The sequence below is a fragment of the Poecilia mexicana genome, unplaced genomic scaffold (assembly GCF_051168715.1).
Source record: "Poecilia mexicana isolate PSO_F unplaced genomic scaffold, ASM5116871v1 scaffold_3, whole genome shotgun sequence".
Taxonomy (NCBI): Eukaryota; Metazoa; Chordata; class Actinopteri; order Cyprinodontiformes; family Poeciliidae; genus Poecilia; species Poecilia mexicana.
In genome coordinates, this window is record NW_028263372.1 from 20044063 (window position 1) to 20071943 (window position 27881).

The following is a 27881-nucleotide window of genomic DNA, read 5'->3' on the forward strand; positions in this document are numbered from 1 at the left end:
ATGCCACCAAGACTTACCTGAAAAAGTAGCTAGTGAGTATGATCTTAAAAAGAAAATCAAACAAGCAGACTTCACCAGGTTGTCATATCCTAACCGGCCACATAATCTTCGAAATGTAATGTCTCTGGGTTGTTTAATCACATCTTTATTGGTTCTGTATTAGTGATCGTTTTGGTGTGTTCAGGAGGCTGAAAAAATGGTAGAAAAACCAAAATTAGTACAAAATTAGCTCTGCTTTCTTTAAGGTCATGTGAATTTTTTTATTGTGTCTTTCCAAGCCTTGGAGCACATTAAGCTACATACACATTTTGAAATATGTCACTAGGTAAATATACGTAAACTAATCTAATTAATAAAATGAACAGCAAACTATAGAGATGAATTGTAGTTTTGAATACTTTTAATTTCAGTAATGGTATCACACACCTTTGGGCAACAAATATAAAAGGCACTTTTACTCAGTAGTTCTCATTTTTTTTTTTTTTTTTTTTACAGATATACATATAAGAAAACTTTTAACATTTATAAAATATCATGTCCCAATTTATTCCAACATTTCTCACAACTGTACAGCTTCATTGAGTAGTAAATCTACAAACCTGAGACACTAAAATAAAAATAATTACAGGTTTCGAAAGCTTGCTACACAGTAGCAAATTTAAAAAAAAAAAAAAAAAAAAAAAAAAAAAAGCAGGTCAACGGAAATCTGACTAAAATACATTTACCATAAAATATACTAAATATACCATCTTGTCAAGTATGCAAAATATCTGCAACCTATGGCTGATCTCGTTGGTGAAATAAAATGTTTAACATTTAGGATGAAATGATGGCCGCTCATCAGAGGACATCATGGCTCAAAATGAACTTATCCAACCATGCAGCGCTTTCCTGCTTCTTATCCTTTTCACACAGCGCTGATATGCAGCCAGATACACACAAAACGTGCTCTGAAAAAGACTCCAGTGTTTTCCTTCGGCACACGATCATAGCAAGTTGCTAAACAACACATTTGCGATGAACCATTTCTGTCCGGTGCATTTCTGCAGAGCCAGTTGGTAGCCAAACTCATTGTCGCTGTTCACCACAAGCTCTAGGCATCTCTTTGATTTTCTGTTCTGAATAGATCCTCCCTGAAAAAAAAAAAAGATAAAAGCAGGCTAGTTAGAATTGTGCTGGGCTCGGGAAGAGCAATTTGAGCAGAACGCAACTTCCCCTCTCTAAACCCACACTGCTGTTAAGGAATATCAATGTAAACTGCAGAAGTGCCTTCCTCGTCGGGCCCAACAGATAATGTCAACATAGTTAAAGGCAAAGAATCAGAAAGAATAGGAAACACACTTTCTCAGATTATTGACAAAATGAAAACATGTAGTGAAGGAGGGAACTGACTTCATGTTTACGTTCAGGGCCAAAATTTCAATATTAGGATTTAACGGATAATACAAAAAATGCTAAAGAAAGATGCAGAATAAAACAGTCTATAAGCTATATGATGGCCAGAGTCTGAACAGAAAGTGCCCATCACATGGCTAAAAGCCCTACACCGAGCTCTGATAAAATGAAGCAGTAGTTCCTTATTACAGTGTCAGGGTTGACCACAGAGGAGGCCTTTAGCAGTCAATACAGTGTTAAGAGAGTTGTACAGAGAGAGCTCTGCTCTTCACTGAAGGGGATCTGAAAGGTGTGGGAGGAAAAATGCACAAGAATATGACAGCTTATAAAGACTGTGATATAAATTATTCTTGGTGTTTTTCTACACAAGTTTGGCTTTTCTGTGAAAGCACCAACAATATTTATAATACGTAACAGATTCATAGCAAATGCTGCAATCCTTTATTTATGGACCGTCATGTGCGGACGGCTTGTGCCAAATCGTGAATCAATGCATCTAGTAAACCACAATCTATTAAGATCTGGACCTGTTTCGTCTCTTTAAACCAAATGGCCATCCGACAAGAGCAGAATACAGACAAACACATTGCACCAATCAATCATAGCATTTTGGACTCTGAGGGGTGAAGTCAATCATGATTATCACTTAAACCTGTCACCCGTTAGGCAGGCTACGTTCACACTGTAGCCTGAAGTGACCCAATTCAGATTTTTGTCAAATTGGACGTTTTTGGCGAGGTCGTTCCAAATATATGCGACTTGTATGTGATCTCCAGTGTGAACTGGAAATGACCTGAAAGTGTCCTGCATGCGCAGAAGAGGGCGCAATAATGTCACAGAGAGCGTGTTCAGTGTTTGTGGAAGTAAACGTGGATGCTATCGATTGAGCATAGCTTATGATTTTGAAGTTGTTGTCTGGAGCCAAGGGATAAACAACTTAATCCTCATTATTGTCCGTCGTTGTTGTTGTTGTTTTCCTTCCTGCTTGCTCGTGTCAGGATGCAGAATTGTCGAGTATCGATGTTCAGGTCAGATGTATGCGACCCTGGCCACACAGATTCAGGTCATGTTTGAAAAGATCGGATATGTATCGGCTATTCGAGTGGCCAGAGTCGCATTCGCAAAAATTCCGACCTGTGTCGTGAAACGATCAGATTCAGGTCGCACTAAGGCACAAACAAATCTGAATTAGGTCACTTTGGGCTGCAGTGTGAACACAGTCTTAGTTATGATGTACAAGGCAGTAAGTACTCATTGGGTCTTCAAAGTGGATGAACCAGCAAGTCATGAGAGGGTGTTTTCTGTCTGCAGTGGTCAGAATCTATCAAATGTGCTGCAAGGGAAGGAAGTGAAAGTTGTGAACTGGCAACAGTGTGGGAGGCCAAAGCTCACTGATGGATGTGGGGAGAAACGTTAAGCCTGAGTGAACAGTCAGTGGTGGCATATGACTGCTTGTACTGAGCCAGGTTCTGCTGGAGGTTTCTTACCATTAAAGAGTTTTTTCCTCTCCACTATCACTACATGCATGCTTGATATGAGGGATTACTTTAAAGACAACAACACTTTTCTGTCGTCACTAAATGTTTGTCCAGGAGGAATGAATGCTGAAAGTCAATGACTTGATGTGTGTGATCTGCTGGGTTTCCTTAGATGAAATGTTTTAAACTATTTCAAATAATTAACTGAGCTTAATGTACTGTTTGATAACTAGGAACAACTGGAATTTATGTGATAAAACTGAAATTATTATTTTTTTTTTGTTAAGTGCCCCAACATTACATTTAATATGAATTGATGCCATATAAATAAACTTATTGAATTGAACTGAATATGAAATACAGTAACTGAAACTACTAAATAAGTTAATCCTGTTTGGTAGCAGAATACACAGTCCCTCACAGATTGTTGAGTATTGCACTGCACAGGCGTAGACCAATAAAGATGTCTATAGTGGTTATAATGATGTGCTTTATTGGTGTATCACCACAAAGTTGAAAGGAAGCTTGCTCAGACTTTTATTATACACCTTAATCATACACAAAGAAACTCATCACTTATGCCTACATGCAACCACGGCTCACTGACACTTAGCTGCACTCTTTCCTAGTGTCCATCTGTCCGTCTGTCCTCCCACTCAACCCGCCCACTATACCCCCTACTTCTTGCAGGGTCGACCCTGATAGGACAAGGAGGTACATAAAGGAACAGGCAGTGTTCACCCAAGACAGGTTTCCAGAATTTGAATCAACAAAATTAATATAAAGACATAAACATGAAATTAGCTTGAATTCTGCTTGGGCTGTAGCTTCTTGAATATTGGCTACATTCACTGATACCCATAAGTTCTTCCAGCAATGACTCATGCTGATGGAATTGGTAGGAAGGAAAGGTTACGAAAGCTGAAGCAATGACTGTCTGCTTGAAACATATGCATAGAAAATATTGTTTTCTGTTTACTGCAGACATCAGCCCTGAATCTGATTATGAAAAGTTGCAAAAATATTCTTTCACGCTTCTTTAAAATAGGTTTCTTTTGTTGTAACACACTTTGTTCTCAGGTCTTTGTTATGGACCTTACTTGGCCCTGACAGACACTGTCTCAGTCAATAATAAAAGCAGAAAATTACCTTTACTGGTTGTTGTGCCTCTTGTGATGTCATCGACAAAATATACAAAAACAAAGCTATTTTTTTCTCGATAATGTTTTTTGTCAGGTTATATTTTGCAAAATCATGCAGTGAAATAACACACTTTGTCACTTAGCAGTTTTATTATTATTGAACATCTGTTGCTGAAAAAAATACACTACAGTAATAGTTGCTTTTAGAAAATATTTTTAAAAGTTTTATTTTAATTTGTCTTCAGCAACGTATTAGAAACTAAGAAGAGTAAATGCAAAAGTTGCCAAGTGGAAAGTATAATTTTGATGCACTATGCTGATCACATTTTGAAAGTCTGATCATAGCAGGACAGTTGAGTTTTTCTTAACATTGACAATGTCACTATTTACAGAAAGATATCAAGTAATGAAAAAAACGTCATTCAGAAGGATTTCATTGCACAATTTTCCTATTGTTCACAAATGTAACTTGTCAGCTCTTATTTAAAGTTTTCACGCTCAACTTTCAAGAATTGAGAGATAATTTTTCAAACGTGAGGAGCAAGTCCAAAATGAAACTCTGAATGACTAAGTCTGTACAATGAAATGCTGAGTTGCAGCTTTGCTCCTTTGTTCGTACAAGTCTCCAAATATTTGCTGATCAGTGAACGTGAGAAGATCTAATTTATGCCACAGTCTGTGGGGTTTAAACTGGATTTTCTGTCTTCCTGGTAGAACAATGGGTATTTGTATGTAATGAATAAAAAGGCATTCCTTCAATTCGAACAAGTCTGACTAATCTGCGTGCACATCTATACACATTACATTCATTCTGCAAAGCACAACTTAAAGTCAATCACAATAAGTGGATTTCGTGGTGACTAAAAGAAGAGAAACAATCTTGCAGCTTTAATGGAAAAAGATTAAAATAACTTGAGTCATGAAGGTTTCCTGCAGACTGGTGTGGTATTTGTAACGAGATCAAATAAACCCTCTCCTTTTCTTTGCAGATCCTTCTGTTTCGTAAAGTTGCTTTGGCTGCATCAAAGCGATCTATTTCCGTTTCAGTTCAACACTTTGCACATGTGCAGTCACAACCATGTCAATAATTGATGCCACATTTCGGAGACATGATAAGCTTCAGCCTCGCTGACACGCTCCCACAGCGCTTACTGCATTATGCAGCGCTAACTAAAATAAAGATCAGTGTGAAGATCTGTGACATCCGAGCTCGAGCATGAAAAACCTTTCTGCCGATGACGGTGTAAAACCAGGCAGACAAATGAGCGGTGGCAGTGCAACGTCGAGAAGGTCAGAAGGATGATGTTTTTGTTCTAAAACAGGCCTAATTTCAGAGCACTTACATGGAATAAGTCACATCTTACTGCTAGAGAAACGGAAGGCTGTGATTGCTGCGGCAATGACAGCCTTCAGAGGCCACAAAATGTATCTACCAGCTTAATTGCTATTATCGGGTACGCAGTGAGATGTCCGCTGGTTCTGTTAAAATAGCTTATAGTTCCAAAGCTTGAAATCTCAAATGTATAGTTTCAGTGACTCACAAAATAAACGGCTCCATAAAATGGGAATCCAATATTTTCAAGCACCTGCCACGAAAAAAAAGAATACAAAAAACTTTAACCATAGGTGTTTTTAGAGTAAACAGTTTTAAGGAGTCTGTGCAGGCCAGGATGAACTGCTGTAGTTCCTAGCAAAACTTTTAAAATCACTAAGTTCTTCTCTTACTATTCTATATTAGAAGCAAATGTTGAGGCACGGTTGCAAAGTAGTATTAGCCCATTGACTTTGCAGTGGTCTGTCCTCTCAGTTTTCACTTTCCCTTTTGATCCAGACAGAGTATCACAAATGCAGAGTAAGATAATTTAGATCATACCCAATGTCATGTCACTATAATCACTTCACCTGTTTTACATGCACTGTCTGCTAGGTGGCGCAGTAGCCCAAACGAAGCATTATGCAGCTTCTGCTCATGAATGGAGCAATTGGATGGAAAGCTGAACGGCTTCATGAAGCTTCGTCTTGCAATCACTGCTATGTTGTTTGTTGCATGCCAGCGTACTGCTAATAAGTTTGGTTGTTGCCATGTGAGTGTGCCCTCTTTGGCAGCCATCTTGTGTTGTAGCTAAAAAGGATGTCTGCTTCAAAAGCACCTGTTTTATAAGGATGTTTGATTGGTCAGCATAAATTATGTATGTGGATATGCATGGCAAATGTTGACATCATATTTGTCTACGTTAACCTTGTTTTTCTTTTTTCTTCTCTGGAAGCCTGACGTGATTGGCCAATTTGAACTGAGGAGGTGAAAGTGTAGTAAAGTTGACAGGATGTTTTAGGAATCGTCACCTGAGTAAAGAGCCAGTGGAGCTTCATACGCTTGGCTGCGGCGTAGCTACACTCAATGAGGCGTGGCCTGCCGTTTACATCCACCAGGCACTTGTTGTCGTCGTCGTCAACGGTGGGACTGAGCAGTCCGACAAGGAACTGCTGGTTACTGGTGTAGTACACATTCTGAAAGAGAGACCACATGCTAAAGTGAAAAAGTGTTTGCTCACCGTTGACATTTAGCTGCTCCCTCACCCAGAGCTCCACATGCCCATAAAGGTGCTTAACTGTGCAGTAAATGAGGCTAGGTCATTAAGGATGAAACAGACATCTAAGGCTAAAAATACCCCGCTCCTGGGTGAATAGAACATAAGAAAGGACCAGGTGATGCAAACAGGCTCTTTATTTATTCAGGATAGGAGAGAAAAATAAGTAATTACACTCACTCTGCTGGAATTTTCTTATGATAAGCTGGAAAAAAAGCTGCAAATTATTTGCAAGAATAATGCAAAACCATGTAATGAATTTACAAAGCCTGCCGTAGTCTGACTTCGTGCTTCAGAGCAATTAACAATAAATTCTTAGTGCCAAATGAGTCTTTTAATTCACTCTTGTGTGCAAATTTAAGATCCAGAAGGTAAGTAAAAAAAGAACAGAAAGAGAGTTTGATTTTACAGAAAATGTCCGGGGTTCATTTTTGTAGTTTAACAATAATTTTTTAAATCAGTCAGTAAAAAGAGAGAAAAATACTCAGGGAAGCTTAAAGCAAAAAGTAGTAATTTATGTGGCAGAACTTTATCTTCTTTTTCTCTCTCCCACTCATCATCCGACGACCCCACATATTTAGCAGATGACCTGCTATAAGGGCGTAACACGCCTACGATGACTGGACCACTGTGTCTAACTGTGCACTGCTGAGAGCCGGCAAAATTAGCTGCCCGCCTCCACCTCAACTAGCAAGAACAGTCAAAGAAAATTAATAATAATGTCACAGGGAACCTTTTCATGCATACTGTGTGCTTCTAATTTACTGTATATTATTGCTCTGCATTGCTCTGAATATTCTAAATATGTCTTTGCTTTTTTTTTTTGTAAAAAACTGATGAAAGCGATGAAAACATGAACTAACTGGTTAGTAAATTAAGCATGATATGGAGTGAATAAGGAAAATAAGATACTATAGTAAATGTATCATTCACAATATACCCAAAACAATTTAGAGGGGTATTTGCTTATTTTCTTTGGCAGCAAAAAATATGTAGATATTCTTTCACTCTAATCTTATTTCTCATTCTTTGCCAAAAGAGCCTCCTTCACACCAGACTTTTGTTTTTAAGAGACAGCAATGAGCAAGCTGTCTTTCGTGTGGCTTTTGTCTTATGCTGCTCATTTTTGGAGTAGCTCAGGCTGCCGGGCCGAGTATGACGTTTTTGTCTATTGTTTTTGGCTTTAAGACCATGTTTTTTTTGTTTTTTTTTGTCATACGTCTGCTGACAATCTGCAAGCTTGGCAATACTCTTCCTTCCATATGCGGCGTATCTTCCAGCATAATTATCTCCTTTGTTTGCAACCACTACTTAAACACAATATCTGAGGTGTTCTCGAAGCTTGCTCAAGAAAAAGCTACTTATAGAGACACATTTATGACATACTACAAAAAAATATCGCAGTCAACAGTGGAGCAAGTGGAATCAATATGGAATCTAATACTTCTTGGTGATGCAACATTAAAACTCAAAGATGATCCAAAGCAGTTTATGGTCTCCTTGTCTCTCTCCAAGAGTTTTTTAAACCAAACTAGCAGCATTGCTACACCAGGGCAAGTGTTTTCTTGGAAACAGTCGAATCCCCAGCTGATGACAGGAGGTCCTTTCTGATTCTGAGGTGGGAGAAAATGCAGTGAGTCCCAGTCAAAGCATGAAGCCAAATCTCCCTATTCTCAGTGCAAACTCCCATTGATGGCAGATCCCATAAAGAGAAAGCAATAGAAAACTTGTTCTTGGTGCAACTTACATTGTTTTGCCTTGGGCAACTCCCTACATGACCCACAGCAAAAGTCTCCACTGGTGGGAGCTGACTGTAGTATGAGCCACTTGAAGCAGAAAACATGTTCAAAGAACCAAGAACCAGCATAAATCTAGCATTTGGCTGTGGTTCGAACTTCTCCTTCAAAAGTCTCACTAATTTAGACTGAGAACCAGTCAATGGAATCCAGTATAGTTTATAATAATAAACCAAGACAAGAAAAACACATTCAACACGCATATAAAGTCAGATTGTCATTGAAATAGTAAGGGGTCTCTCTAATCGTCTTTTGTTTGTTCAAATGTTGCCTATCATGCTGACCCCCAATCAGAGGAGCTGATAGCGTGTCCGTTAAAATAATAGTTTCAAACTGAATTTATAAACGCAGATTGTGATACTGTTCACACTGTTAGTAACTGAAGCTGTTGTTGGTAAACCCTTAAAAATCCAGATCATAGGTTAGATGTAGCGGCTAGCTTTGCAAAAGAAGGTTCACAAATACTGTTACATTTCTATATGCAAATCCTTCATTTCCAGGAATAACCAGATACATTTTGACTACATAGATGAACGGTGAAGCTCCACAGAAACTCAGAATACAACAGAGGGAGGATGAAACATCTACTGGCAAAGATACGTCTTTGTGATATGACATCCGCTGGCAAACCAGCGTTAATCTGCTTTTATTTAAGTGAGGAATCACGTGTAGCAGCACATGTAATGTGGTGGAAAAAAAAAAAACACCCTCCAAAGATATCTCTCTTTTGTTTCTGATGTGTTCATTTTTTGAACAAAACGGAGAAAAAGTTTTGCAATCACCGAACGAGGCTGTAAGTTTGAATCAGGTTTTAAATCTGCACCGCTGTGATGTCATCAGCACAGGTGAAATAAGTCTGAAAATGTGTCCTGCAGATTCCTCTGACTGAGCAGAACAATGGGAGATCTCTGTCTCTAGAAAAGTTTAACAATGTCTGAAAGCAATCTGTTCAGATGTAATGGGATGGAACAATCAATATGAGCTGGAAGAGGCAGGAGAAAATTAATGATTATCATGCTTTGCTAACACTTAAAACTCCTGGTTATTTAGCTGAAATATATCCGGAACAAGCGGTTCAGAGAGTTTAGGACATTGAGTAATGAGAACTGAGAAAAAAACCCGCCTCTTATAAACAAGCTGTTATGATCTCCAAAACTACGGGGCTGAAATTTAGTCTAAATGTTTTTACTCTTTTATAATGCTCTACTAAAAAGACATATTCTGACAGAAAAACTGAAAACAACACAATAATGTTAATAGTAAGTTTTGTTGGGGGGTGGGGGGGGGGGAAATGCAATTTCTATTCAGTAAGTCCTGAGAAGTTGATTATGATATTTTGTTAAAAGTTACTAAAAAGCAAGGGAGTGCTTTTTTTCTGAGAGTCTACCGATGGAGGCAGATGAAAAAAAACTAAAGTTGTATCACAGAAGAACAGAGAGAAAGAAGGATATAAAGACAGGGCTCCAACCTGTGGTGTCATCCCATGACACAGATACAGGATGGGGACGTTGTCGTTGTCGGGTCCCTGGTCCAGACACAGATCGTTCTTCAGAGAGTTTCTCAGCTGACAAAAAAGAAACGTACATAAAAAGAAGAACACTGTTTTACAGAGGTATAAAACTGTGACACTGTTTGACCAGATATTTGTAACAAATGTTGTAACAAGTAACACATCCACTTCTGACGCACTGTCTAATTTTTTACTCTACATACTGGGTGAAAAGCAGATTAATAGATGTTTATCTTCATAAATCCACCTTCTCCAGCAAGCTGGTTTTTATTTGTCACCTGAAACAACAAATAAAGTCTGGCAACAAATAAAGCCATCTAATGGGACGCAGTACAAAAAAAAAGAAATTAACTAACTAATAAAATACTCTTTTCAGGCAGTAAAACACTTGTTACTTTATTATAAGATATATTTAGAATATTGAAGTTAAAAAAATAAAAAATTCAACCCTTACTGACCCCAGAATCTGGTAAAACCAGCATGCACAATAATTTGACCTTAAAATCCTGTGTAAATAAGATATCATCCAACAAACAGGCCCCAGTCCACCTTTTTTATTAAATAAGTCTGAAAAGTCACAATATAATTATGTATCATGTTGTCATCCATAAGTCTGTCAACAAATCACTGAAATGAAAAACATAAAAAGAGAAAGAAGTGTCGACGAAGGAAGTTTATTATATCACGGGGGCTGGGAGTAATGAAAAAAAAAGAGTTTGTAACATGTTACTTCAGATACTGGGTGGGATTTACTTTGTAAATTATCAATGCAACACATGCAGACAGAGGTCACTTCATCCATAAATTCCCCTAATTCCTGCAGAGCATTATTCCCCATCTGAATTGGAGGGATAAGTTAAGTTTTCAGCAGTTTATTTTAGTAATAAAAATGTTTCCAAGAATGTAAAAATGTTTGCAGCCACAGAGGGAATGAAAGCTGTTCATGCCTCCCACCTTTACTGTGATTCACATAATATAAAAACTGAATCAAAATTCAAACGTACAGAAGAAGCTTGAGTGGGTTAGAACATCCAAAATGAGAAACGTATTCAGAATCTGCTTAAAGTCAATTTTGCGTTATAAAAATGCAAATCAGATGAGATACGCTTCGTGAACATGACTCAGTCTTCCAGGCCCAAAGGAAAATTATTCATGCTCGTCATGACAAAGGTCTCCCTGATTGCAAGGTACAAAGTGCACAGTGGGAAGCTGCAGGGATAGTGGTTTTAGAGGAGAGAAAAATAGGCAAACACGGGTGATAATAAAAACACATCTGGGAATGATTTCAGCTCCCAGCTTGCATTGGAGATAAATACTTCTATCTGATAATCAGCAAACCCACAGGTACCTTCACTGTTAGGTAAACAACACAAGACCAGACATTTTGAATGCAAGGGGGAAAAAAAAAAACAGCAAACAAACAGAACTGATTGACACCTGTGAATGCATAGCCACATTTAAAACCCATTTGGGCTCCTGTAATGAATGTTGTATTTCAATGAAAGGTTTGGATGGTGTCTGGTGATAAAAGAGGTTTAAAACAAACCTTCAGATTCAACTCAACTGCTCTGACATCATCAATGCAAAAAAACCCCCAAAAACACGATTGAGTTAAAATGACAACTCATATATTCGCCTTCCTGGGACAAGGATGGCGGGTCGGGGTAACCGAAGCCTGGAGACGCACGATTACATGTCAGGTTAATAAAACACCACAAAACATGACTAGAGAAAGTTAAAGTAACTGCTTTGGTTGTTCTGGACAATTTGTGTCCTGGGATTCACGTGACCTGTAAACTACCTGGGAACTCATGTATTTGCAGGAGAAGCATAATCCATAAAGATGCAACACGATGCATAGGGGTCTAGAGATTTATTAATGGCATCCCATCATTAATTGCTTGAGCTCTTTTGGTTTAGCAATAAAAGAGTGAAATCCTCAACTGGGTTTAAATGGGTTTGTTATCATTTATAGCTCACATTGTAGGATTTGGAGAAAGTAAAAACTAAATTACTTGTAGGGGGACTTGATTAAAAAATGTAATTGAGTTTATTGCTTGGCCTGTAATTAAGTAATCAGTTATATGGAAAACCACATATTGACAAAATACAATTTTCAGTTCCAAAGCCCTTTGTGGTGCTAAACTATTGAGCGCAACAATAAAAATATTTGTTGTTTTATTTTGTTTTTTAAGTTATCCAAACATCAGATAGGAGCAAAATACAATAGCGCCTACTCAGCCTCAACCGTTTCAGGAATCCTTTATTGTTCATGTACCTTCATGTAATGTCTTTAAAAAAAAAAATCCTTCCAGATTGTTATTTCAAGCAAAACTATTTTTAAATGATCTTATTCTCATGTAAGAGTTTCATTATACACTTTTTTAAGATATAAATGCAAAATACTTTTAAATAATTTTATGATATCTATTTAACCACATTAACCAAACTAACAATTTACAAAACTGCTTGCATGGTCTTAAATGTTAACGTAGAGTAAAGTTAACATTTAAGAGGAGAATGTGTTTCCTTAAACTGGTACTTTTATTTCAATTTATGTTTATAATACTTCATTTAAACTTGCAAAATATCCAGAAGGAAAAAAAAAAAACAAAACACAATGCCCGGCAAAAAAAAAAAAAAGAAAAATAAAAAAAAACTCAACTCAAATTAAAATCACAAGACAGGTTAGCATGACAGAATTATTTCACTTTAGTTCTGCGGAAATCTTAAATAACAAAATGTCATCATAGATTATAGTAAAAAAAAAACAACAACCCTGTTCTCTCTTGCATTAAATGAGGTCAACATTCAGCAGCATGTAACAAATCCTCAAGCCATCTGGACCGACTGCAGACCATCAATTGCCTGTGACAAATGTAGAATAATGAAGTAAACTCAACTGAACAAATTATTCTAAAGAATAATAATTTATTATTCCTCTGTGTAAGTCCACTGCATGTCAGGTTATAAAATATATAAAAATATCCATAGGACACAAAAAAAAAAAATCTCTGCTTTTACAGTGCAGTTTGTGTGCCAGTCTGTGTTAGGATGCATCGTATTGATGCAAGGTGGGAGGACTGTGGAAATAAAGCTATTTGAGAACAACTAGAAATAGGTAAATAGAAGCGCAGCCAGCTTGTCCTGCTGGCTGTCAGTACTTCTGTCAAACGTGGCTGCAAAGCCCTTCAAGGGAATGTATTTCACGTATAAAGCAAAGCTAGATTTAGTTAATTTATCTCTTTATCAATGCAAAGAACAAAAATAAAAAATCCAATGAAAACATGCAAGCAAAGCAACGTAAAATGTGCAGTAAATTTATGCATCATCAAAGCAGCATGGTGGATTTAAAGGATTTGCTTGGGCACAGCTATAGGCATGTTCTGGTTTATTTTAGACACGGGATTAAAGCTGTGAAGGAAAGGAAAGCTTACAACTCCATATGCGATGGTGTCGCTGTACATCCTCATCTCGGGGTAGATGTTGACCAGGTACCAGCGGAAAGTTTTGCACTGCAGTCTCTTCCTCAATGCTTTTCTCTCCGAGATGTTTCCGATATCAATCCCTGAGTCCTGGATCAAAAGAAAGAGCATTCATACACAAAGACATGCATATGCATGTAGAGACAAAACAAAACAGTTCAAAAGGTTTGCCCAGAGGTAAATCATGCAACATATTAGTGACAGATATTTTCTACTAACTAAGTTTGTGTTTCTTAAAACCAAAAGCCCTTAATTTATTTATTCAGCAATGAGGAAAAACAATATGACTCTCTTCCTTGATTCCTTGCTTGGCCCATGATTTACGCCACTGCAAACTACAAACAGCATCTGAACCACCAAATGGACCGGTGAACATGCGCAGTATGGAGGACCGTAATTATGAGATTAATTGTGAACAACGGCAGGATCATATCTGTCAACCTTTGGAGCAGAATGAACTTGATTCGGCAGTCCCGCGAGCACCACATCTCTCAGACGAATTGGCATGCAATAAAAGAAGTAAGAAACTGTGCAGCTCTGGTCAGAGTTTTGTCAGATACCGGAACTACATATTAGTTACGGTGTGACCTGCATTTTATTCTTTGTTTATACGAACGTGGATATACAGTAGGTGTGTGTCTTTTGACAGCATTACCTAAATCCAAAAGGTTGCCTATTTAAGAAAGTAAAAATAAAATGCCTCAGTATAAATAGATGTGTATGAATAGCACAATAATCAACTAAACTTTTGGGTTTCAGTATGTTTTTTTTAATTAAATTTTCATTTGAAAAAAAAATCTGGGTTTATTTGAGTCCGTTAATATGGGCCCAGGATCCTGTCCGTATTAACGACCCTAGTGAGGGACAGACCGTAATGGAGATGCTCCAATGTCCTTTGAAATTTTTGTTTGACATGTAGGTGCTATGTCAGAGAAACTTTGCTATTTTGCTCATCCTCCAGAAATTACCTACTCCAGACTGAATATAACACTTGAGGACTCTTTCGAGGCTCTTTAATTGGAATGAGAACACTTTAATTAGGCTTAGCATATAATTGCCATGTGCGTTAAGTTGAAAGTGGATTTAGCTGTGGCTTTTACTCTTTCTCCTTTTTATTAAAGGATTCATTTTTCATTCCGCAATCGCTTGTTGTTCTGTGTTGAGTCAAACTAAAGTGGGTGTAAATGTTGCTGACAAAGCTTTCTGATGCTCTGAGCTGTTCAAACGTGACCTCAGATGGGTGCAAACTTCAGATGAACACTGCGGATATTTGTGCTCTCAATTAACACAGACGAGTTTTGTGTGTAGTTAGTCCATGGGACCGTAGCCGGGGCTACATTTTATGCTTCTTGAGTGGAGCCTCTGTTAAATGCCTTGTTATTGACTGAATGAATTGCCTGCAGATGTTCAATTCGTCTATTTATAAAATAGATTTACATAATCAAACAAATTAGGAAGAGGAAAAAAGACTCAGCCAGCAAACATTTAACTTCCCCTTGAGGGCATGCGAACATTGGGAGAATTTTTGCTATGACTAAATCCAGCTTATGATTAAAAAACCCCCCACCACCTATATATTCTAAAAACATAATAAATAAATAAATATTAAGCTGTTGAGCACAACTAAAGCTGGGATAACAAGGATTTGTTTTTAAATATGGATTGCTACTGCCACATACAATCTTAAATATTCACTAAATTAAACTTTATGTGATTAAATTAAATTAGGAATATCTCGGTTTATTAAATTAACTTTAGCTTTTGGAAAAATACGAACTAGTTTTCAACCAAGTCACAGCTTTAATCCAGTTTCCTTCCCTTCTTCATCTAAGTTTCATTATCAGCCTCCAGCATAGATTTCTTTATTGCCCAAGTTTAGATCATTTCATTGCATCATATTAAGAATCTATCTATTCTGTAGCACGAATCTAATTCAGAGCACTCTGGCAGCAACAGAGAAATCGTTTCACGAGGGTCTTTAAGAGGTGTCAGGGGCCTTTTTGAAGAAAACATCTGAAATTGGAAGAGAACTGATAGCTCTCAACCTGTGACCCTCAGAGGATGTGGCAGCAGAAAAGAGTTTGTAACTTATTGCTCCAGTTTAATTGAGCCGTTTTTGGTATTTTACTCAGTATATTCATACATGCGGGTCTATTTTTTAAAACCAAGACTAATTGTTTAAGGTTACAGAAACATAAAATCCAAAAAAAGATCAGTAGTTTACAAACTAAACAAGAGCTGTGGCAATATTATTCAATGACGTTTTGTTTGCTGACATTACAGCTCGCACTATAGCCTATCCACACAATTTGTTGAAGTATTTGACTTTTCAAACCTTTTAGCCAGTTTAGATTTGACGTTTGGGAAAAAAAAAAAAGAAGAAAAAGGCATGCATGCACTGGATGATTATGCTGCCCATAAAAACTGTGGAATGCCATAACAGATGGCTCACAAGGGACATGTGATGAATGCAAAATCTAACACATTCAGGGTTGTTGCTTCTGGTTTTCACAGAAGATAACATTTCTAGTTGAATTTGGTGGTTTAATAAAATACACTGATGTAATCCATGTTTTGTCTTTACTGGTGTACTGCCACATTACCACTGCTTTGCATTTATTACCTTGGAGAAATGATAGTTCTGTCTGTGGGGTTTTGGGATGATATTAAAGGCTATCTTTAATCTTAAACTTCCTATCCTTGTATGATTGAATTACTTTGTGTGTTTTCTGCACCAGGAGCATCACATAATAATACAGGAAATAAGGTAGCGAATATGGGTTGTGCTTAGTTTTTAATATTGTTTTCCACTTTGACTACATCTTTGTTTAGTAAATAATGACATGATGGAATCTGTTTAGAAAAGTAATTTCATATCATATCATAATATTCCTTTAAAGAATATAATTGCAGAAAATAATCCTGTGATAAAACATTTAATCTGGTGGAAACTAGTTTACAAATTTAAACATGAAAATTATTTCAAATAGTACATCCAGATAAATAGGATCAACTAAAAAAAAAAAACAGGAAAAAAACTTTGGTATTTCAAAACTGAAAATGCATTATATGTTATTATCCTATTGAAGAGCTAGATGGAGGACATTTTTTCATCTCGTACCAAAGGTCAAACGTTTGCTTCTTTCTTTAGTTCTTCAGAACAAAATGCACTGGAACCAAATAATTTCTACTCATTTCCAAAATTTCAAAATTAAATCCTTCCAGATTTCCTCACTTGAAAGTGCAGATAGCTTTGCACATACCAATGTCAGAGCTTGTCAGTAAGAAACAAACTGTTACTTGGCATATATTCCACTTACATATTTTATTTGTACAAAGTACACAAGCATCACTTTCCGCCTGCAGATAATTAGAGACAGTTTTGTAAAACATCAGGTTCATCACATTCTTATCCTCATGATGATCTCAAAACTTTTATGTTACACAACCTTCTGAGGTTGCACTCATCCGAATGTTGTACAATGTAACCTTGCAAGGCCATATATAAAAGTTTTTAAATAGGACTGAGACTAAATATTTTCATTAATTGGTGATCTCATTTTGTTAAATTTTAAATTCCAATAAAATTTGAAGTAATTCACAATTTTTTGTGGATTTAGAGAATGACTTTATTTACTCCCCCAGTAATAAATATTGACTGCTCCAGGTTGAATCCCACTTCCCCAACCAACAAGATGTGGCATTAGAGTAAAATCATTTTATTGCTACTCACATCTAATTTTAGCTGGGAAAATTCACCCAGATCGAGCTGCAGCTACTATTTTGTTTTCACCCTTTCTGTTCAACATCTCTTCTTTCTTAGCATTTAATAGGCAACACAAACATCCACAGTTGTGATACAAAGATGGCCATCATTTTAGTAATTTTCAATCTTTTTAGTTTGCAATTGTTCTCGCTTTACAATTCAAATATGACTTTTAGTCATAAGTAATGGGAATGAAAATATTTCCTCGTAGAAGGCTCCATGTTCCTGAGCCACTCCTACAACCTGTAGGGACTGCAGCGCACATGTTGAAATATCAATAAAATGAAAACCAGATTAACACAATCACTCACCTCAATGGGGACATTCCAAGCCATGTAGACGTGACTTTTGAACTCATCCATCCAGACCTCGGCTACCCTGAGGGCGTTTCGCCGAACGTGAGACGTCAGATCCTCTGTGTACGGCTTATGAGCGCGTTCGATGTGGGCAATACGAGCACAAGGCAGGACCTCCACACTGCCACCACACTGCCACACCTGGTATGGAAAGATCATATAAAGAAAAGTCAGTGTAGGGAACCTCAGGATGTTTTTATTTAACCCTAAGAAAAACTGAAAATCACTAAGTTTATGCAAGAAAGTTTTAGATTTACTGTTGTTTGTAGAAATATATATATATACATGTACATCTTCAGGAACTAACATCAGACTCAAAGCTTGATTGTTGCTTTGTTGTAAATGCAGTTCAGGGATGTCCTTTAACTCAGTATGCCACTCAGTGTCAACAGTGGAAGCATGCCTGGACTGCTTAAAGCACGCACTGGTTGACAAGCAGCTGCCCTTCATCACCTCGGACTCCCGCCACGGCCCTGCCTGTGAAGAGGGAGGCTTTGTGCTGGAGAATGTAAATAATCCCAGTGCAGACAAGGAAAAGACAATACCAGTAACTCTTTACATAATAAATCTCTCTGGGACGTTAAGGAAACACAAGGAAGAAATCTCTGCAACTTTACGCACCTGTGGTGTCTTCAACTAATATTTCTTTCAATAAGATTTTAAGAAGTTTTGTTTTTTTGGAATATTATGTGAATTAATATGCATATTATTATGCATTCCTAGTGTGAAAAATGCTCCAAGCACTTTCAGTTAATATGCAATCAGACAACAGTTTGGTTGGTTACCTCTTTACGAAAACCCACATAAAATAATTACATTATCTTTTACTACATTGTTACATACTTCAGCAACCCAGTCAAATGCATTTAATCACTTTCTAATAAACATTAGAAAACCTTCTTTAAAATATAAATATTAAAACTTGGAGGGAGCCAAGTCAGATAATTAATCAGGAGGATCACAAAGCTCTTGATTAGTATTTAAAGAATCTAAATGGTCACTTAAAACGGTTCACAGAAAGCTATGAAGAAGCTTTTAACCCCTTTGATCAGCTCTATCCGGGCTCATCAAGGATGATTTTACTTGTAGAGACGGTAAAGGGTACTTGGAAATCACTTGTGTGTGCTGAGCTCAACACTTTCCCAACGCGACCTCCTATGTTTCAGATGAATACGGTTAATATCATCACTGAGGCTTTACTGTGTGCAGAAAATTCCTTCCTCTCATTACCATCCAAAACAAAGTAACCAACAGCATTTAGTGCAAATCAGCATCATCAGAGGCAAAGAACAAACATCACATGTGAGGTAAACTGTTGGTTTGATTTGGGGATTATTCATAAGACACTGGAAAGCCTTTCAAGAGTAAAAATAGTCATGAAAGCCGGTTAAGTAACCGAGATTACTTCTCAGACTACAAGCTGATTGATGTGTACTTATATTTGTTGGATTAAAGTAGTAATATCTACCAGCAAGGACAAAATTATACTTTTTTTTGCTAATATTAGTGTTACTGTATTTTTCATACCTTCTTGAAACAAATAAAACCTAATCACCAAACACAATAAATAAAAATCAAATGATTAGAAATGGGTATTTCTTTCAGTTTTCTGAGCGGTTTTAGGTATAAACCAGTGGTAGAGCCAAATACAGTATTCATAAAGGAAGAGTATATCTGTTTTTACAGATATTTTAATTATATCTCTTTTTAATGAAGCAAACACATTTCTTGATGTCCATGCAACACATATGGTTGTGCTGATGTCTGAGTAAATACAGGCAGGCAGAAAATAAAAAGGGAAACAGTCTGATCTAATACTGGAGGTGGGAGGCAGTCTCTCTTTGTATATTTGCAATTTATTTTTTGTTTTATCAATGATTCAGATGGAAAATTGCTGTTTAGAAGGGTATTCATGCAATGCATTATTTTTTTCCCAGGTTATAGTTTATACACGGCTATGCGGCTGTAGCTTTAGAGCCATAGATTGACTACAACAAAAATGAGTCAAACATTAATAAAATTTTTTTTTTCAAAACTGAAAGTAAAAAGGAAAATCTCGAGTGAATGACATGGATGCTGTCTTAATAAGTCAAGAAACCTTTGGATAAGACACATTTATAACTATGAAAGTCAGATTTATTGGTACTACCAGTAATAGGAATCAGCAACAGATTTCATAACGTTGCATAAGAACATTTTTGAGATGTTCAATTCAAAAGCTTTATCTAAATAGTTCATTGGCTGATGAATATTACACTGAGATACCAGAGGTACAAAAGTATTGGATTTGAAAAAAGCTCAAGAAATCAAATTGCTTGAAAGGCTTATGCAATCTTTTGCCTAGTTTTAACACGTTTTCATCTTGAAATATTTTTCCATTTATCAAAAGTTGGTCATTTGTATCTTTAACGCAATGGTGCAAAAATTATCCTTCTATTGTTCTGAGTCACATTTCATGTCTGCCTAAGAGCTTTTGCTTGATGGATATCCGTGAACTGCCTTCAGTTTTTGTTCCCTAAATTCATTACAATAATAAAGCATTGCTGTCAAGATAGCAAATCTGAGTCTGTCATAATTTTCACTGGCTGCAGTCAAAGCACAGCAGCCTTATATCACCATTCCCAACAGTTGCATTTGAACAATCAAACACACCATCTAATTTGCATCTTGACTCATGCAATCTGTTTTCCTATGTGCTAGTGAGCGAAAAACAATGCTGCAGCAAAACAATTATAGGACACTTTTCTCATACGCAGTCTTCAGTGTGACAATTTTCTCAATTTCCATGCTGTCAAATAGCCGACAAGATGTGTAAACACAATTACAGACACTTGCTTCGTGTCATTTAGGGATGGAAGCATATTTCAGCCACACTGTGTTCAATGAAACCACCGCTTTCCCTCCTCCAGCGGATGTTTGAGTCTGTTTTGTTTCATTAGGAGTGAGGTCCGTCCTCCGAGTCTCTCCGACTCCACCGCAATGAACCAATCTCAATCACAAGAGCAAAAACACTTCTTTGTAAAAATGTACATAAAACATGGAGAGACACCACACCTTCTGTTCCACCTTCAAGCCATTCTCTCCCATCCCCTTAAACAAAATGTTTTCCCAAATGTATTTTGGGAAAACATTTCTTCTTTCTTTGCAATGAAAGAAGCAAAACCAGGTGGAGAAAGAAGCAAAACCAGGTGGAGCTGATTCACCCAAATTGACTGTTAGCTCCAATTCTTGCTCATTTTTGGTGCTTGGTGTCTGCTCTCCCAATACTAAGATGGTCATCTTTTTTCAGCTAAAGTAAGTTAACATTCAGCCACAAGTAAAATGGGCAGAAAAGTTAGAAAGAATGAAAAACATTTTTTTGGAAGTAAGCTTAATGTTCCAGCTTAGAGGTTCTTCTAAAAACTGGAAAAATAACTTAAATGTGTGATATTACAAGCAATTATAAGCTTATTATCAATCTTAATCAGTTACCTACAGTCCTAGGCTGAGAAATCACTGGTCATAGAGCAGATCACAAGTCCCTAATACGTCCCTTTTAAAGTCTGTTTATTTGCAGTCCTAAACCAGAGAGGAGAAAAGAAAAAGACAACAGACAGCATACAGAATGCAAAGTGCTGGATTTGTCTCCTTTGTTAAAAGGAGTAACAGGGTTTGAATTACGAGACGTGATCCCAAAATACCCCTCCCTTCTCCAGGAGCCGTCTCTAGGATCGGTTACCAATCTGAAGCCCCAAAAGCAACAATCTTATCTGTTGAGCAACAGAGTCAGAGACAGTGTGTCATAAACTCTATGTTGTAAATCACTCTCCAGTGACCGAATCACTGGAGAGTGTGAGGTGGGAGATTGTGTTAATCAAACCGATCTAAGTCATTCTGTGACAGGAACAGCATGGTGTGCTAAACAGATTTGTCTAAGCAGCATGATACATAGAGAACATCTGCACTCTTATCGCTGAAACGCAGTTCTTGCTTTTTCCCCCAGCATTTCCTGCACCAACAAATAAAAATTGAATAAGAATGAAATAAAATATTTCCCAATGTTCCAATGTGAATGTCTGTAAAGCAGAGCTGCTGACTGTAAATGATACTGCAAATGGTTCCTTCAAAGGCTGTTAACTTTAAATAAACATGTACCAGATTTTTCAATTATTGCATGTAGTTTCCAGGAATATGAGCTGTGCTAATCTGTAAACTGTCAAACCACTTCTTTTTCTTGGCCATCATTGCTTAGTATTGCACTCACTCCATGCTCTTTCCACAAGATCGGGTCTTTCCTTCTCCCCGAAAGCAAAAACTGTGCTCAGCATAAGCTCTGCAGTGTTAGTTTGGTTATCTTAAATTATTCTGGGGGTCACACACTATCTATTGGCATGTACTATAATTATAAGGTTTGTGCTAAAACAATATTTTATGTAACGTTTTAACAATCTGTAGATTTGCAAAATACTGTGCAACAACTCAGGCATTGGTAGGAAGGGTAAACTTTATACTCTGTGACATCCATGTAAAGTTAGCAGTGCAGGTTGCTTTATTAAAAATTGCTGTTTACACTCATGAATTATGAACAACTTTCTGGAGAGGAGTCTGCTTGGTGCAAACAGCACAAGCCTTTTGAGAATTGGACACTTATACCCTAGATGATACAAAATATGAACAGATAAATAAAGAGAGATACTCCTTTAAAATTATGCCTGATACTTAATTTAAAAATAGCCAAACCATGTCTGCACATACAGAGGCTGATTGCCTAGAAACTCCCAGTGAAGGATATGTGAATGAAGCTAATGCTGAAGGTTTTTCTTTCTGGTTCTTTAGTGAATACCAAGTGAGCATTGGTTAAATGGCACAAAATAGTAGAAACTTCTGTGCAACACTTAATAAACCTTATTCTTTTTATTTTCCCTTAGCTAAGTTTTTCACAATTTTCCTGAAAACATAAAAACATCACCACAGAACAATGAATAATAGTCATATACACACACTATCAAAGGGGCTAATCATGTATGTTGCAAAAAACAGTTGTTCTGATATTAACATGGTGTGTGATTGCAGGAAAAGTGTTTCCCTTGCATAGAACAAATAAGAAGCACAGAATGTGTGCAAATGTGAATGTTTTTGTGTTACAAAAGTGGTTTTTCAAATGCGGATGTTTTCATTTAAACTACTTAAAAGCAAGACAACAGAGATTTGTTTTCAGTCAGAATTATGAGACTTAAAGGTTCTATCTATCCTATTCAAATATGCTTTTCATTTTGAATGCTTGTCAAACTCATCAAGCAAGTACCCTGGATTTCTGATGAGTAAACTGTTTTAGATGGCATCTGTCAAAAATAGGACAAATTCAGTCTAAAATCAGAGAAAAACATTGTTCTTTAAGAAGAGATCCATAATGAAGCACTGCGCTCACATTTAAGGGACAGCACTATGTATTTTCCAAGCACATAGCAGCATTTTATACCATGATTAAGTAAATATGTAAATATATAGCATAGAAATGATATATACATATACAAACCACAATCTAGAGGAAATTTGACTTCGAATTATAGCCATAAGCCTTGAAACTAGCCTCTGTCTCTTTAAGAAGTTTCTACCCTTTCTGTCATTCCCCTTCAGGGTGTCATCACAACAATGCTTCTCCATGATGCTGCTTACAACCATTCTTAGAAGTGTTTGACTTTTTTTTTCTGCATAGTCTTTAGCAAATCATTTTCTGCCCCCCGAGAAACTTAAAAGTCTTGTGAAAACATCCTAATATTTCTTAATTCACTTGAGTTTAAAGTTTTTCAGTAGTAAAATATTTCATATCAAAGCTAATGTTAGCATTAAAGTCAAAACACTGAATAATATTTTGCTGCCTGATGCACAACTCAAAGCAGTGCAGGCAGCTAGTACTGCCTCAGTCTGACTACACCATCCTTTATCTGAACCAGATAATAATCATAATTTTCATTATCTGAAGGGAAATTTAATGCCTTTTCCCAGCTAACTCAATTTTGTGAAAGTAAATAGGAAAACATTATCTCCACCATGCATGTATTTCTGTGCCATGATCTATGACGGAATCTCACAAAGCCTTTCATTGGGAACAACAGTTTTGTTTAGCTTTGTTCAGAAATGCTAACAGGAAAAAATAAGCTACTTGAAACATAAGAATGAGGACTTTATTGCATTTCAAGAAAGCTGGAGAATTGTTTCTTATTTGACTATAAACCACATGCTAAAAAATATTACCCTAAACCATAGAGAGAAGAAAACACTGAGAGCAGTCTGAGAGCACTTGGTTCTCAGACTGTCAGTTCCTACAGTTTCTAAAGGTGGAAGATATTTTAGGTTACATTCACACAGAAAAAAAAAAAAAAAAACTAAGCCTAACCCCTAACCCTAAAATGTCAAGATAGCAAATAAACAATAAAGAAATGATAACGCAGAAACATAAAGGAAAACAAAAGTAGTAATAAGTCAGGATCATAACACAGAGAAGTAGCAGTCATATAGTTAAGACAAGGCTAAAAAAAAACATTCCTCTGTGGCTTATGTCATCCTGACTAGTGCAGTTATGTTGCTTTAGGCTGTTGGAGGATAAAACTGACCGTTCCTCACTCTGCCCAATCATTTATTTTATGTTTTCCTTTTTGTTTTCCCTTCATAAAAGCTACATCTGGCCTGGCATGCTGTTCAGCTGTGACATCTTCCTGGAGGGGATCAGGAGGAGCTATTCTGCTAAAAGCCCCATGACCATTACTTTCATCTCACAGCGACAGCCTCCTGTATTACAGTGAAAATACATAGACAATTTACAGAAATTTGTGAAGTTACACCGTCAAGTTCCCCTCTAAGCAATCATGAATTACTTTGAAATCAAATCTAATCTTACTTTATACTTCATAAAAAATCTCTATGGCAGCCAACCCACTACGGCACGCTTCTTTCATCACTTGTCCTCAGAATTTATTGTTTTTGTACAAGAATGTAGACTTGATTATGTCAAGACTTCGAAATATCTGCTGGGTATTTTGTAAATTGTTCTGTATACCTGATTATCATAATTTCAGGATATTTAAGTATTAAAAAAAAACCCACTATGTACAACATTCTACGTAAAAGAACTTGGGTTCTGTTTTCCTAGTACTGACTTGTTAATAATGTAAAACTTTTCAAGACTTCTTATCTAATAAATGAAGACACTAATGAGAAAATGATGAGTGATTCTCAAGTTTCAATAAAGGTTGAGGGAATATAGGTTATCATCCCTCTTACTCGCTTGGGTCTTTAATTAACATAAAAAGATTACCCAAACTTTAAATGGCTTAAAGTTTTTAAAATCCACTTACTCACAGCACACACTAACCAGGCATCTCCTCTGTAGAGGCTGTTCTTAGTTTCTACAGTCTTATTTATGTAATAATGGTAATAAAATTCCAACTGAAGTATGTATTTACATATTTATTTGAAAAGTATATTAAAATATTTGCTATGTCAGAATTTGTCAACATTTCTAGTTTTAATGGTTTCTAGCTTCCACTGTTTTTTTTTTTTTGTTTTTTTTTACTGAATATTGTTTAAAGCTGAACTTGTTGCTTTTGATATATAAAAGTAAAGACAAACACAACAAAAATCTAAAATTTGATTCTGGTCCAAATCTTCTGAAATACTTATAACTCCTTTTCACTATTTCATCTCAAACTATAAAGCAGCAGAGCAATAGATGGTAGACAGAAAATAAAGAATTTATAATGTTCAGGTTTTTATCAGCTCATATGAAATTCGGGTTAATATGCACCAATAAATCCCAAAAGAGCTTCATTACATGCAGCTAAAGTCACAGAAAACTAACTTCAGAGTCCTGCAGCAGATGGTACGGACACTTCTTGGATGACATGGGGAGAAAGTACAGTCTAAATTCACAAGGGTTGTGTGGTAAGATGCTGCCAAGTGTCTTGAAAACTCAATGTGTAAGTGTACTTAGAAAGGCTGCTCCTGTGTGAAAGGCAGGAGGGAAAAACTGCAGCAGAGAAACTGATGTAAGAAACCGAATTAGTCTGGTACAGAATGTGGATCTTATTTTAAACGCCAATCCATATGTGCATCTTTTTGGGTTTTTTCTTTTTTTGCTTGATCCCCACTGGATTTTGAATGCCACCCTTGGAAATAAATAAATAATGAAGAACAAATGAATAAATAAACAAATGTAAATCATGGAAGACAAGGCTGCAGTATTCCATATGGACAGCAGAGAGAAAATTCACACAGAATTGTTGAATTATGAATAGACCTGTAAATATTGCATTTATCTATCCACATTTTAGAGTACTTTGGAAAAGTGTTCTTGATTGGTTCATTTAACATAGTTATTTGGGTTGTGGTAATTATGCCCCAGAAAACTTTCATGAAGGTATTCAAAACAAAGGTGGTCTACATCAGACCAAAACATCCTGTCATGATTCGTGCAGAGGGATTTAAACTCCGGAGGGAAATTACTCAATTTATATTCAGATATTGTGAATATCTCTGAATATCTGTGCTGGGAAAATCCCAGGAGACGCTTGGTAAGGTGCATCTTCCAAAAAAAAAAAAGAAAAAAAAAAAAAAACTTCAAACTGAAATCACGTCTTGCTCAGTTTTGCTGGAAAAAAGCGGCAGATAAAAATTCCCATTTCTGTTTAAAACACAGGAATCCTTTCAAGTGAAAAGTTTCACACATTTTACTAGCCTGTCTTCTATTTACATGCTAATCCAGTGACAAACCGTCAGGGGCTTCAAATAATTCAGAGAAGCCCTTCTATACTGACGCTCGCCTATAATTTAAGAAAGCAAAACCTCTTTAAGCATTTCTTCAATGACGACTGCACATCAGAGTTTTGAGTCAGAAAATACATGAACTGATAAAACGAACAAAGCACAGCCAAGCAGTTTTTAAATGTGCCGTCTGTAAGTGTTTGAGACAGTGCTGCGTTAGGTGTTTGAGAGACAGTTTTCTGGATCGCAGTTAAAATACAACAAAGTAATTAAACAAAGTGACTGAAAAACATCAGGTGGACAATCTCATCAGCAAACAATATTTTGATTTGTAGCCAGTCTTGAAGATTTGCAGCTGATCATTTGATGGATTCTGTGTTACAGAAACCTGTAGCACTAAAAACAGCATTGATATTGCTGTGGATTAACTAAACTACAGCTGTACAAATAAAAAAAGTCTCCTTAAAAATGCTATGTATTATCTACTCCCTTCTATCTCAGATTTGTTTTCTGTTTGAGGTTATACTGGAGGAACTGAAATAGTATTTCAGACAAAGCAGGGGAACCAAAGTCACACAAAAATAAGTCTGCTCCTTGTTCTTAGATTTGTGGATTTTCAGAGATTAACATTTGCAGATTGTTTGTTAGTATAAATTAAACAATTTCTGGGTATATTTTATGTGATTCTATGAAACAGTACCTAGAGCTCTTTGAAAAAGTCAAATTAAATTTGAAACGCTATAAGAAATGTAGAGATGTGGCTTTTTATATTTTATATCTCTTGGTTTCATAAATAAATTCAATAATATAGAAGGTATTATAGCCTATGAAAAAGTCAGTTATGCGAGTTTTGCAGCTGCACCATGTAATCCTTTGAAGGTAATGAAAATAATCCATAAATCCATTTCGAAACTGAGTAATGGGGCCGATCGAATCCAAGTAGACTGCTGCTTGCTAAAATGTAGATTGCCTGCCAATATTGCAGCAAAAAATAACATTTTAAAATGTCACATAGATAAAAAGGAAACCATAAAAATGAGTATCTTGCTGGCTACACTGTGAACTATTTTTATTTCCCAGTACTGAATCATATTTGAATAGTATATTACCAGCAAGAGGCACCTCATGATAGTTTTCATTCTGTACCAGAGTCCCATCACTATTCACATCACCTGTTAGACAAAAGACTGTCTTATTGATTGAGCTGTTGGTCTGAGATTACATAGTGGGAGACGATGGATTTTCTGCAGTCCAGGGGTCATGAAACTCCATCAGTGCTGTTCTACAATTATAGCCTGAGTCTGTGGTCTAACACTTAGTTATTCACCTTTAATGATAACCTAAAGCCGTCTTTCTGTGCTCAAAGGAGAAAGTCAAAACATCAATGCAGAGAAAGGTAAAGATGCCCAGATTGTTTACTTAAAATTGATTTTCAGTGACAGTAATTATATTTAAGGTACTGTAGATGTTAGGTCTGAGTTAACAAATAGATTAATATTCTATTCATCTTTTCTATTATGAATACTGAAGTTGAAAACTTGAGACTTAGACATAAGTGGAGATTGCTGTGGTAAAGTGTTAACACTGACCAAACTCTGTCTGTTATGATGGTTTTTGCATGAACAA

At 36.5% G+C, this 27881-nt stretch overlaps 1 protein-coding gene across 1 annotated transcript in view; it reads right to left on the reverse strand.

The window, feature by feature from the left end:
- Window positions 1-382: 382 nt before the first annotated feature.
- The window catches only part of galnt18b (UDP-N-acetyl-alpha-D-galactosamine:polypeptide N-acetylgalactosaminyltransferase 18b), a 94325-nt gene continuing 66826 nt past the window's right edge, over window positions 383-27881 (reverse strand). Inside the window, exons 7-11 of the mRNA XM_014997194.2 lie at window positions 17472-17657; window positions 13347-13484; window positions 9868-9963; window positions 6359-6523; window positions 383-1133 (exon numbers count right to left, since the gene is read on the reverse strand). Of these exons, the coding sequence (XP_014852680.2) occupies window positions 987-1133; window positions 6359-6523; window positions 9868-9963; window positions 13347-13484; window positions 17472-17657 (732 nt within the window). The 3' untranslated portion in view covers window positions 383-986. The remainder of the gene's footprint in view (window positions 1134-6358; window positions 6524-9867; window positions 9964-13346; window positions 13485-17471; window positions 17658-27881) is intronic.